This window comes from Petromyzon marinus, assembly GCF_048934315.1.
Source record: "Petromyzon marinus isolate PM22_M1 ecotype Great Lakes invasive population chromosome 67 unlocalized genomic scaffold, UKy_Petmar_22M1.pri1.0 chr67_unloc.4, whole genome shotgun sequence".
In the NCBI taxonomy this organism is placed as follows: domain Eukaryota; kingdom Metazoa; phylum Chordata; class Hyperoartia; order Petromyzontiformes; family Petromyzontidae; genus Petromyzon; species Petromyzon marinus.
In genome coordinates, this window is record NW_027422594.1 from 923172 (window position 1) to 937573 (window position 14402).

Consider the following 14402-nt stretch of genomic DNA (forward strand, 5'->3'; position numbering starts at 1 on the left):
TGAGTGAGTGGGTGAGTGAGTGGGTGAGTGAGTGGGTGAGTGACTGGGTGAGTGACTGGGTGAGTAACTGGGTGAGTAACTGGGTGAGTAACTGGGTGAGCGGCTGGGTGAGTAACTGGGCGAGTAACTGGGTGAGTGAGTGGGTGGGTGGGTGAGTGGGTGAGTGGGTGAGTGACTGGGTGAGCGGCTGGGTGAGTAACTGGGTGAGTAACTGGGTGAGCGGCTGGGTGAGTGACTGGGTGAATGACTGAGTGAGCGGCTGGGTGAGTAACTGGGTGAGCGAGTGAGTGACTGGGTGAGCGGCTGGGTGAGTAACTGGGTGAGTAACTGGGTGAGTTACTGGGTGAGCGGCTGGGTGAGTAACTGGGTGAGTAACTGGGTGAGTGAGTGAGTGACTGGGTGAGTAACTGGGTGAGTGACTGGGTGAGTGAGTGAGTGAGTGACTGGGTGAGTGAGTGAGTGACTGGGTGAGTAACTGGGTGAGTAACTGGGTGAGTGAGTGAGTGACTGGGTGAGTGACTGGGTGAGTGAGTGGGTGAGTGAGTGGGTGAGTGAGTGGGTGAGCGGCTGGGTGAGTAACTGGGTGAGTGAGTGACTGGGTGAGTGACTGGGTGAGTGACTGGGTGAGTGAGTGACTGGGTGAGTGAGTGGGTGAGTGAGTGGGTGAGTGACTGGGTGAGCGGCTGGGTGAGAAACTGGGTGAGCGGCTGGGTGAGTAACTGGGCGAGTGGCTGGGTGAGTAACTGGGTGAGTGGCTGGGTGAGTGAGTGGGTGAGTGGGTGAGTGGCTGGGTGAGTAACTGGGTGAGTGAGTGGGTGAGTGACTGGGTGAGTGGCTGGGTGAGTAACTGGGTGAGTGAGTGAGTGAGTGACTGGGTGAGTGAGTGAGTGACTGGGTGAGTAACTGGGTGAGTGAGTGGGTGAGTAACTGGGTGAGTAACTGGGTGAGCGGCTGGGTGAGTAACTAGGTGAGTAACTGGGTGAGTAACTGGGTAACTGGGTGAGCGGCTGGGTGAGTGAGTGGGTGAGTGAGTGGGTGAGTGACTGGGTGAGTGGCTGGGTGAGTGGCTGGGTGAGTAACTGGGTGAGTGAGTGGGTGAGTGGGTGGTTGACTGAGTGAGTGAGTGGGTGAGTGAGTGGGTGAGTGACTGGGTGAGTGGCTGGGTGAGTAACTGGGTGAGTAACTGGGTGAGTGGCTGGGTGAGTGAGTGGGTGAGTGGGTGAGTAACTGGGTGAGTGACTGGGTGAGTGACTGGGTGAGCGGCTAGGTGAGTAACTGGGTGAGTAACTGAGTGACTGGGTGAGTAACTGGGTGAGTGGGTGGTTGACTGAGTGAGTGAGTGAGTGGGTGAGTGACTGAGTGAGTGGCTGGGTGAGTAACTGGGTGAGTAACTGGGTGAGTAACTGGGTGAGTAACTGGGTGAGTGACTGGGTGAGTGACTGGGTGAGCGGCTGGGTGAGTGGCTGGGTGAGTAACTGGGTGAGTGAGTGAGTGACTGGGTGAGTGGCTGGGTGAGTAACTGGGTGAGTGGCTGGGTTAGTGACTGGGTGAGCGGCTGGGTGAGTGGCTGGGTGAGTAACTGGGTGAGTGAGTGAGTGACTGGGTGAGTAACTGGGTGAGTAACTGGGTGAGTGGCTGGGTTAGTGACTGGGTGAGCGGCTGGGTGAGTAACTGGGTGAGTAACTGGGTGAGTAACTGGGTGAGTAACTGGGTGAGTAATTGGGTGAGTGAGTGGGTGAGCGGCTGGGTGAGCGGCTGGGTGAGCGGCTGGGTGAGCGGCTGGGTGAGCGGCTGGGTGAGTGACTGGGTGAGTGGCTGGGTGAGTAACTGGGTGAGTAACTGGGTGAGTGGCTGGGTGAGTGAGTGGGTGAGTGAGTGGGTGAGTGGCTGGGTGAGTAACTGGGTGAGTGGGTGGTTGACTGGGTGAGTGAGTGGGTGAGTAACTGGGTGAGTGACTGGGTGAGTAACTGGGTGAGTGGCTGGGTGAGTAACTGGGTGAGTGGCTGGGTGAGTAACTGGGTGAGTAACTGGGTGAGTAACTGGGTGAGTAACTGGGTGAGTAACTGGGTGAGTGACTGGGTGAGTAACTGGGTGAGTGACTGGGTGAGTAACTGGGTGAGTAACTGGGTGAGCGGCTGGGTGAGTAACAGGGTGAGTAACTGGGTGAGTAACTGAGTGAGTAGATGAGTGGCTGGGTGAGTAACTGGGTGAGTAACTGAGTGACTGGGTGAGTGACTGGGTGAGTAACTGGGTGAGTAACTGGGTGAGTAACTGGGTGAGTGGCTGGGTGAGTAACTGGGTGAGCGGCTGGGTGAGCGGCTGGGTGAGTGACTGGGTGAGCGACTGAGTGAGTAACTGGGTGACTGGGTGAGTGACTGGGTGAGTGACTAGGTGAGTAACTGGGTGAGTAACTGGGTGAGTAACTGGGTGAGTAACTGGGTGAGTGAGTGAGTGGGTGGGTGAGTAACTGGGTGAGTGACTGGGTGAGTAACTGGGTGAGTAACTGGGTGAGTGAGTGAGTGGGTGGGTGAGTAACTGGGTGAGTGACTGGGTGAGTAACTGGGTGAGTGACTGGGTGAGTAACTGGGTGAGTAACTGGGTGAGCGGCTGGGTGAGCGGCTGGGTGAGTAACTGGGTGAGTAACTGGGTGAGCGGCTGGGTGAGTAACAGGGTGAGTAACAGGGTGAGTGGCTGGGTGAGTAACTGGGTGAGTGGGTGAGTAACTGGGTGAGTAACTGGGTGAGCGGCTGGGTGAGTAACAGGGTGAGTAACAGGGTGAGTAACAGGGTGAGTGGCTGGGTGAGTAACTGGGTGAGTAACTGGGTGAGTAACAGGGTGAGTGACTGGGTGAGTAACTGGGTGAGTAACTGGGTGAGTAACTGGGTGAGTGAGTGGGTGAGTAACTGGGTGAGTAACTGGGTGAGTGAGTGGGTGAGTAACTGGGTGAGTAACTGGGTGAGTAACTGGGTGAGTAACTGGGTGAGTGACTGGGTGAGTAACTGGGTGAGCGGCTGGGTGAGTGGCTGGGTGAGTAACTGGGTGAGTGGGTGAGTAACTGGGTGAGTGGCTGGGTGAGTGGGTGAGTGGGTGGGTGAGTGAGTGAGTGGGTGAGTGAGTGAGTAACTGGGTGAGTAAGTAGGTGAGTGGGTGAGCGGCTGGGTGAGTGGCTGGGTGAGTGACTGAGTGAGTAACTGGGTGACTGGATGAGCGGCTGCGTGAGTAACTGGGTGAGTAACTAGGTGAGTGGGTGAGTGGCTGGGTGAGTAACTGGGTGAGTGGCTGGGTGAGTGGCTGGGTGAGTAACCGGGTGAGTAACTGGGTGAGTAACTGGGTGAGCGGCTGGGTGAGTAACTGGGTGAGTAACTGGGTGAGCGGCTGGGTGAGCGGCTGGGTGAGTAACTGGGTGAGTAACTGGGTGACTAGATGAGTGGCTGGGTGAGTAACTGGGTGAGTAACTGAGTGACTAGATGAGCGGCTGGGTGAGTAACTGGGTGAGTAACTGGGTGAGTGGCTGGGTGAGTAACTGGGTGAGTGACTGGGTGAGTGGGTGGTTGACTGGGTGAGTGACTGGGTGAGTAACTGGGTGAGTAACTGGGTGAGTGGCTGGGTGAGTGGCTGGGTGAGTAACTGGGTGAGTAACTGAGTGACTAGATGAGCGGCTGGGTGAGTAACTGGGTGAGTAACTGGGTGAGTGGCTGGGTGAGTAACTGGGTGAGTGACTGGGTGAGTGGGTGGTTGACTGGGTGAGTGACTGGGTGAGTAACTGGGTGAGTAACTGAGTGAGTGGCTGGGTGAGTAACTGGGTGAGTGGGTGAGTAACTGGGTGAATGGCTGGGTGAGTGGGTGAGTGGGTGGGTGAGTGAGTGAGTGGGTGAGTGAGTGAGTAACTGGGTGAGTAAGTAGGTGAGTGGGTGAGCGGCTGGGTGAGTGGCTGGGTGAGTGACTGAGTGAGTAACTGGGTGACTGGATGAGCGGCTGCGTGAGTAACTGGGTGAGTAACTAGGTGAGTGGGTGAGTGGCTGGGTGAGTAACTGGGTGAGTGGCTGGGTGAGTGGCTGGGTGAGTAACTGGGTGAGTGACTGGGTGAGTGGGTGGTTGACTGGGTGAGTGACTGGGTGAGTAACTGGGTGAGTGACTGGGTGAGTGGGTGGTTGACTGGGTGAGTAACTGGGTGAGTAACTAGGTGAGTGGCTGGGTGAGTGACTGGGTGAGTAACTGGGTGAGTAACCGGGTGAGTGGCTGGGTGAGTAACTGGGTGAGTAACTAGGTGAGTGGGTGAGTGGCTGGGTGAGTAACCGGGTGAGTGGGTGAGTAACTGGGTGAGTAACAGGGTGAGTAACTGGGTGAGTAACTGGGTGAGTGACTGGGTGACTGGGTGAGTGGCTGCGTGAGTAACTGGGTGAGTAACTAGGTGAGTGGGTGAGTGGCTGGGTGAGTAACTAGGTGAGTAACTGGGTGAGTAACTGGGTGAGTGGCTGGGTGAGTAACCGGGTGAGTAGCTAGGTGAGTGACTGGGTGAGTAACCGGGTGAGTAACCGGGTGAGTAACCGGGTGAGTGGCTGGGTGAGTAACTGGGTGAGTAACTGGGTGAGTAACTGGGTGAGTGAGTGGGTGAGTAACTGGGTGAGTAACTGGGTGAGTGGCTGGGTGAGTAACTAGGTGAGTGGGTGAGTGTCTGGGTGAGTAACCGGGTGAGGCTGTTACCTGCATGGACTTGGAGATCCGAGCCTTGGTCACCTCGTTGGCCTGTGCTGCACGAATGCGGCCAGCGCCGGACTTGCCGATCTGGCCGAGGCTGAAGCCGAGATCCTCCTGATAAGCATCCTCCTCAATCTACATCCGGCACACCGGCGGACCAAAGACACCGCGGCAGTGTGTCTACCGTCTCCTGTGCGGACAGAACCCGTGGTCCACTGCCAGTCTCCTGTATGGACTCAGACAGAAGCTGTGGTCCACTGCCAGTCTGCTGTATAGACTCAGACAGAATCTGTGGTCCACTGCCAGTCTCCTGTATAGACTCAGACAGAACCCGTGGTCCACTGCCAGTCTCCTGTATTGCCTCAGACAGAAGCTGTGGTCCACTGCTAGTCTGCTGTATTGCCTCAGACAGAAGCTGTGGTCCACTGCCAGTCTCCTGTATAGACTCAGATAGAACCCGTGGTCCACTGCCAGTCTCCTGTATTGCCTCAGACAGAAGCTTTGGTCCACTGCCAGTCTCCTTTATAGACTCAAGACAGAATTCGTGGTCCACTGCCAGTCTGCTGTATTGCCTCAGACAGAAGCTGTGGTCCACTGTCAGTCTCCTGTATCGACTCAGACAGAACCCGTGGTCCACTGCCAGTCTCCTGTATTGCCTCAGACAGAAGCTGTGGTCCACTGCCAGTCTCCTTTATAGACTCAGACAGAATCTGTCGTACACTGCCAGTCTCCTGTATCGACTCAGACAGAAGCTGTGACCCACTGCCAGTCTCCTGTATCGACTCAGACAGAAGTTGTATTTAAAGTGAGACAGACAGAAGCTGTATTTGGAGACAGACAGAAGCTGTATGAGAGAGTGAGACAGAAGCTGTATTTGGAGACAGACAGAAGTTGTATTTAAAGTGAGACAGAAGTCATAAGAGGGAGAGAGACAGAAGTTGTATTTGGAGACAGACAGAAGTTGTATTTAAAGTGAGACAGACAGAAGTTGCATTTGGAGACAGACAGAAGTTGTATTTAAAGTGAGACAAGTTGCATTTGGAGACAGACAGAAGTTGCATTTAAAGTGAGACAGAAGCTGTATGAGAGAGACAGACAGAAGTTGTATTTGGAGACAGACGGAAGTTGTATTTGGAGACAGACAGAAGTTGTATTTAAAGTGAGACAAGTTGCATTTGGAGACAGACAGAAGTTGTATTTAAAGTGAGACAGAAGCTGTATGAGAGAGACAGACAGAAGTTGTATTTAAAGTGAGACAGACAGAAGTTGTATTTGGAGACAGACACAAGTTGTATTTAAAGTGAGACAGAAGCTGTATGAGAGAGACAGACAGAAGTTGTATTTGGAGACAGACAGAAGTTGTATTTAAAGTGAGACAGAAGCTGTATGAGAGAGTGAGACAGAAGCTGTATTTGGAGACAGACAGAAGTTGTATTTGGAGACAGACAGAAGTTGTATTTAAAGTGAGACAGGCAGAAGCTGTATTTGGAGACAGACAGAAGCTGTATTTGGAGACAGACAGAAGCTGTATTTGGAGACAGACAGAAGCTGTATTTGGAGACAGACAGAAGCTGTATTTGGAGACAGACAGAAGTTGTATTTAAAGTGAGACAGACAGAAGTTGTATTTAAAGTGAGACAGAAGTCATAAGAGGGAGAGAGACAGAAGTTGTATTTGGAGACAGACAGAAGTTGTATTTAGAGACAGACAGAAGTTGTATTTAAAGTGAGACAGACAAGTTGTATTTAGAGACAGACAGAAGTTGTATTTAAAGTGAGACAGAAGTTGTATTTGGAGACAGACAGAAGTTGTATTTAAAGTGAGACAGACAGAAGTTGTATTTAGAGACAGACAGAAGTTGTATTTAAAGTGAGACAGACATAAGTTGTATTTAGAGACAGACAGAAGTTGTATTTAAAGTGAGACAGAAGTTGTATTTGGAGACAGACAGAAGTTGTATTTAAAGTGAGACAGACAGAAGTTGTATTTGGAGACAGACAGAAGTTGTATTTAAAGTGAGACAGAAGCTGTATGAGAGAGACAGACAGAAGTTGTATTTGGAGACAGACAGAAGTTGTATTTGGAGACAGACAGAAGTTGTATTTGGAGACAGACAGAAGTTGTATTTAAAGTGAGACAGAAGTTGTATTTGGAGACAGACAGAAGTTGTATTTAAAGTGAGACAGACAGAAGTTGTATTTGGAGACAGACAGAAGTTGTATTTAAAGTGAGACAGAAGCTGTATGAGAGAGACAGACAGAAGTTGTATTTGGAGACAGACAGAAGTTGTATTTAAAGTGAGACAGAAGTTGTATTTGGAGACAGACAGAAGTTGTATTTAAAGTGAGACAGAAGCTGTATGAGAGAGACAGACAGAAGTTGTATTTGGAGACAGACAGAAGTTGTATTTGGAGACAGACAGAAGTTGTATTTAAAGTGAGACAGACAGAAGTTGTATTTAGAGACAGACAGAAGTTGTATTTAAAGTGAGACAGACAGAAGTTGTATTTAGAGACAGACAGAAGTTGTATTTAAAGTGAGACAGAAGTTGTATTTGGAGACAGACAGAAGTTGTATTTAAAGTGAGACAGACAGAAGTTGTATTTGGAGACAGACAGAAGTTGTATTTAAAGTGAGACAGAAGCTGTATGAGAGAGACAGACAGAAGTTGTATTTGGAGACAGACAGAAGTTGTATTTGGAGACAGACACAAGTTGTATTTAAAGTGAGACAGACAGAAGTTGTATTTGGAGACAGACACAAGTTGTATTTAAAGTGAGACAGAAGCTGTATGAGAGAGACAGACAGAAGTTGTATTTAAAGTGAGACAGAAGTTGTATTTGGAGACAGACACAAGTTGTATTTAAAGTGAGACAGACAGAAGTTGTATTTAGAGACAGACACAAGTTGTATTTAGAGACAGACACAAGTTGTATTTAAAGTGAGACAGAAGTTGTATTTGGAGACAGACACAAGTTGTATTTAAAGTGAGACAGACAGAAGTTGTATTTAGAGACAGACACAAGTTGTATTTAAAGTGAGACAGAAGTTGTATTTGGAGACAGACAGAAATTGTATTTAAAGTGAGACAGAAGCTGTATTTGGAGACAAACAGAAGTTGTATTTAAAGTGAGACAGACAGAAGTTGTATTTAAAGTGAGACAGAAGCTGTATGAGAGAGACAGACAGAAGTTGTATTTAAAGTGAGACAGACAGAAGTTGTATTTGGAGACAGACAGAAGTTGTATTTAAAGTGAGACAGACAGAAGTTGTATTTGGAGACAGACAGAAGTTGTATTTAAAGCGAGACAGACAGAAGTTGTATTTGGAGACAGACAGAAGTTGTATTTAAAGTGAGACAGAAGTTGTATTTGGAGACAGACATAAGTTGTATTTGGAGACACAGAAGTTGTATTTGGAGACAGACAGAAGTTGTATTTGGAGACAGAGAGAAGTTGTATTTGGAGACAGACAGAAGTTGTATTTAAAGTGAGACAGAAGTTGTATTTGGAGACAGACAGAAGTTGTATTTAAAGTGAGACAGACAGAAGTTGTATTTGGAGACAGACAGAAGTTGCAATTAAAGTGAGACAGAAGCCGCGCGAGGTGGTGAGACAGAGGCCGTGGTTTTCACCTCTCCGAAGGTCATGCGGTTGGCCTGTTTGCGGAGGTCGGTGAGGCCAAGACGCTCCTTCATCTTGCGGTACCTGGGGGGAGGAGGGGAGGAGGGGGGGTGTGTGGGTCTCCATGGTTACCGGCACGCCCCCTCTCCCCGATCTCCATGGTTACCTGCGACCGCCCCCCCCCCCCCCACGCCCTTCTCCCCGTCTCCGTGGTTACCGGCAGGCCCCCCCCCCATCTCCGTGGCAACCCACGCTCCCCCCGTCTCCGTGGCAACCCTCTCACCCAACCCGCCCTCCGTCTCCGTGGCAACCCCGTCTCCCTATCTCCACGGTTACCCTTCCCCCCCTCCTCTCATCTCCGTGGTAACCCCATCGCCCCGCCCCCAGCCCCCCAGCCCGGTCTCCACGGTTACCGTCCCCATCCCCGCCCGGTCTCCACGGTTACCGTCCCCATCCCCCGCCCGGTCTCCACGGTTACCGTCCCCATCCCCCGCCCGGTCTCCACGGTTACCGTCCCCATCCCCCGCCCGGTCTCCACGGTTACCGGCGCCCTCCACGTTTCTTTCGCAGGGCGTCCAAGGGGGCTGGCAGGGGCTTGATGGGTTTGACCGGCGGAGGTTCCTGCCATTTGTCAAAGCGCTTCTCCACCTCCTCCTTCAAGTCGAAGCCGACCTGGTAGACACACAGTGACACACACACACAGTGACACACACACACAGTGACACACACACACACAGTGACAGGCACACACAGTGACACACACACACAGTGACACACACACACACAGTGACACACACAGTGACACACACACACAGTGACACACACACACAGTGACACACACACACACACAGTGACACACACACAGTGACACACACACACACAGTGACACACACACACACAGTGACACACACACACACAGTGACACACACACACAGTGACACACACACACAGTGACACACACACACAGTGACACACACACACACAGTGACACACACACACACAGTGACACACACAGTGACACACACAGTGTACACACACAGTGACACACGCTCAGTGACACACGCTCAGTGACACACACACAGTGACACACACACAGTGACACACACAGTGACACACACACAGTGACACACACACACAGTGACACACACAGTGACACACACAGTGACACACACACACAGTGACACACACACACACAGTGACACACACACAGTGACACACACACAGTGACACACACAGTGTACACACACAGTGACACACACACACGCAGTGACACACGCACAGTGACACACACAGTGACACACACAGTGACACACACAGTGACACACACAGTGACACACACAGTGACACACACACAGTGACACACACACAGTGACACACACACAGTGACACACACAGTGACACACACAGTGACACACACAGTGACACACGCTCAGTGACACACGCTCAGTGACACACACACAGTGACACACACACAGTGACACACACAGTGACACACACAGTGACACACACACAGTGACACACACACACAGTGACACACACAGTGTACACACACAGTGACACACGCTCAGTGACACACGCTCAGTGACACACACACAGTGACACACACACAGTGACACACACAGTGACACACACACAGTGACACACACACAGTGACACAAGCTCAGTGACACACACACAGTGACACACACAGTGTACACACACAGTGACACACGCTCAGTGACACACACACAGTGACACACACAGTGACACACATACAGTGACACACATACAGTGACACACACACAGTGACACACACAGTGACACACACAGTGACACACACAGTGACACACACACACAGTGACACACACACAGTGACACACACACACAGTGACACACACACACACAGTGACACAAGCTCAGTGACACACACACAGTGACACACACATTGTACACACTCAGTGACACACGCTCAGTGACACACACACAGTGACACACACACAGTGACACACACACAATGACACACACACAGTGACACACACAGTGACACACACAGTGACACACACACACAGTGACACACACAGTGACACACACACACAGTGACACAAGCTCAGTGACACACACACAGTGACACACACAGTGTACACAGTGACACACACACAGTGACACACACAGTGACACACACACACAGTGACACACACACACAGTGACACACACACACAGTGACACACACACACAGTGACACACACACACAGTGACACACACACACACACAGTGACACACACACACACAGTGACACACACACACACACAGTGACACACACACAGTGACACACACACACAGTGACACACACACACAGTGACACACACACAGTGACACACACACACAGTGACACACACACACACAGTGACACACACACACAGTGACACACACACAGTGACACACACACACAGTGACACACACACACAGTGACACACACACACAGTGACACACACAGTGACACACACAGTGACACACACAGTGACACACACACAGTGACACACACACAGTGACACACACACAGTGACACACACAGTGACACACACACACAGTGACACACACACGGTGACACACACATGGTGACACACACACAGTGACACACACACAGTGACACACACATGGTGACACACACACGGTGACACACACACACACAGTGACACACACACACACAGTTACACACACACAGTGACACACACACACACAGTGACACACACACACACAGTTACACACACACACAGTGACACACACACACACAGTGACACACACACACAGTGACACACACACAGTGACACACACACACAGTGACACACACACAGTGACACACACACACAGTGACACACACACAGTGACACACACACGCAGTGACACACACACACAGTGACACACACAGTGACACACACACACAGTGACACACACAGTGTACAATACAAAGATCCCCCGTATAGCCTTAACAGACTTAGGGGCAAGTGCTGTTAGCGAGCACCTATGAAGGCCGGAACGGTACACGAGGGGGTGGGTGGCTACCAGCACCACGCCCGACCGCCTTTGTCTCCCCAGTGGCAATGTTTACACACCGCACCAGGTACTCATTTGAGGCTGAGTCGACCTAGGGGAGGCCCGGGACCGGTTCAGATAATCGTCACTGGTGTTGGCCGTGAGCGGGAATCGAACCCGGGTCGCCAGGTTCATAGCGCAGCGTAGCGCTAACCACTACACTATCGCTCCCCACACACTCACAGTGACACACACAGTGACACACACACACTGAGTGACACACACACTGAGTGACACACACACTGAGTGACACACACACTGAGTGACACACACACTGAGTGACACACACACAGTTTCACACACACACAGCCACACACACACACACTGAGTGACACACACACTGAGTGACACACACACTGAGTGACACACACACTGAGTGACACACACACTGAGTGACACACACACAGTTTCACACACACACAGCCACACACACACACACTGAGTGACACACACACTGAGTGACACACACACTGAGTGACACACACACAGTTTCACACACACACAGCGACACACACACAGTGAGTGACACACAGTGAGTGACACACACACTGAGTGACACACACACTGAGTGACACACACACTGAGTGACACACACACACACAGTGACACACACACACACAGCGGCACACACACAGCGGCACACACACAGTGACACACACACAGTGACACACACACAGTGACACACACACAGTGACACACACACACACAGTGACACACACACAGTGACACACACACACACAGTGACACACACACACAGTGACACACACACACACAGTGACACACACACCGTGACACACAGTAACACACACAGTGACACACACACAGCGACACACACACAGCGACACACACAGCGAGTGACACACACACACAGTGAGTGACACACACACACATCGAGTGACACACACACACATCGAGTGACACACACACACAGTGAGTGACACACACACAGTGAGTGACACACACAGTGAGTGACACACACAGTGAGTGACACACACACACAGTGACACACACAGTGAGTGACACACACAGTGAGTGACACACACAGTGACACACACACAGTGAGTGACACACACAGTGAGTGACACACACAGTGAGTGACACACACAGTGAGTGACACACACACACAGTGAGTGACACACACACACAGTGAGTGACACACACACAGTGAGTGACACACACACACAGTGACACACACAGCGAGTGACACACACACAGCGAGTGACACACACACAGCGAGTGACACACACAGCGAGTGACACACACAGCGAGTGACACACACAGTGAGTGACACACACAGTGAGTGACACACACACACAGTGAGTGACACACACACAGTGAGTGACACACACACACACAGTGACACACACACAGTGAGTGACACACACACAGTGAGTGACACACACAGCGAGTGACACACACAGTGAGTGACACACACAGTGAGTGACACACACACACACAGTGACACACACACACACAGTGACACACACACACACAGCGAGTGACACACACACAGCGAGTGACACACACACACAGTGACACACACACACACAGTGAGTGACACACACACAGTGACACACACACAGCGAGTGATACACACAGCGAGTGACACACACAGTGAGTGACACACACAGCGAGTGACACACACACAGTGACACACACACAGCGACACACACACACAGTGAGTGACACACACACACAGTGAGTGACACACACACACAGTGAGTGACACACACACACAGTGAGTGACACACACACAAAGTGAGTGACACACACAGTGTACACACACACAGCGAGTGACACACACACAGTGAGTGACACACACACAGTGAGTGACACACACACAGTGAGTGACACACACACAGTGAGTGACACACACACAGTGAGTGACACACACACAGTGAGTGACACACACAGTGAGTGACACACACACAGCGAGTGACACACACACAGTGACACACACACACAGTGAGTGACACACACAGTGACACACACACAGTGAGTGACACACACAGTGAGTGACACACACACAGTGAGTGACACACACACAGTGAGTGACACACACACACACACAGTGAGTGACACACACACACACACAGTGAGTGACACACACACACACAGTGAGTGACACACACACACACAGCGAGTGACACACACACACACAGCGAGTGACACACACACACACAGCGAGTGACACACACACACACAGCGAGTGACACACACACACACAGCGAGTGACACACACACACACACAGCGAGTGACACACACACACACAGCGAGTGACACACACACACACAGCGAGTGACACACACACACACAGTGAGTGACACACACACAGTGAGTGACACACACACAGTGAGTGACACACACACAGTGAGTGACACACACACAGTGACACACACACACAGTGAGTGACACACACAGTGAGTGACACACACAGTGAGTGACACACACAGTGAGTGACACACACCCACAGTGAGTGACACACACACAGTGAGTGACACACACACAGTGAGTGACACACACACAGTGAGTGACACACACACACAGTGAGTGACACACACACACAGTGAGTGACACACACACACAGTGACACACACACACAGTGACAGACACACACACAGTGAGTGACACACCCACAGTGAGTGACACACCCACAGTGAGTGACACACCCACAGTGAGTGACACACACACAGTGAGTGACACACACACAGTGAGTGACACACACACAGTGAGTGACACACACACAGTGAGTGACACACACAGAGCTACAAAGCTATATAGATACATAGACACGTGAGTAGGTGAGTGGGTGAGTGAGTAGGTGAGTGAGTAGGTGAGTGAGTGAGTGAGTAGGTGAGTGAGTAGGTGAGTGAGTAGGTGAGTGAGTAGGTGAGTGAGTGAGTGAGTAGGTGAGTGAGTAGGTGAGTGGGTGAGTGAGTAGGTGAGTGAGTAGGTGAGTGAGTAGGTGAGTGAGTGAGTAGGTGAGTGAGTAGGTGAGTGTGTGAGGTGAG

At 51.2% G+C, this 14402-nt stretch overlaps 1 protein-coding gene across 1 annotated transcript in view; it reads right to left on the reverse strand.

Moving 5' to 3' along the window:
- LOC142907965 (U4/U6 small nuclear ribonucleoprotein Prp31-like) overlaps positions 1 to 14402 on the reverse strand; it is a 44770-nt gene that overhangs the window by 2765 nt on the left and 27603 nt on the right. Inside the window, exons 9-11 of the mRNA XM_076058023.1 lie at positions 8866 to 8993; positions 8333 to 8405; positions 4705 to 4833 (exon numbers count right to left, since the gene is read on the reverse strand). Of these exons, the coding sequence (XP_075914138.1) occupies positions 4705 to 4833; positions 8333 to 8405; positions 8866 to 8993 (330 nt within the window). The remainder of the gene's footprint in view (positions 1 to 4704; positions 4834 to 8332; positions 8406 to 8865; positions 8994 to 14402) is intronic.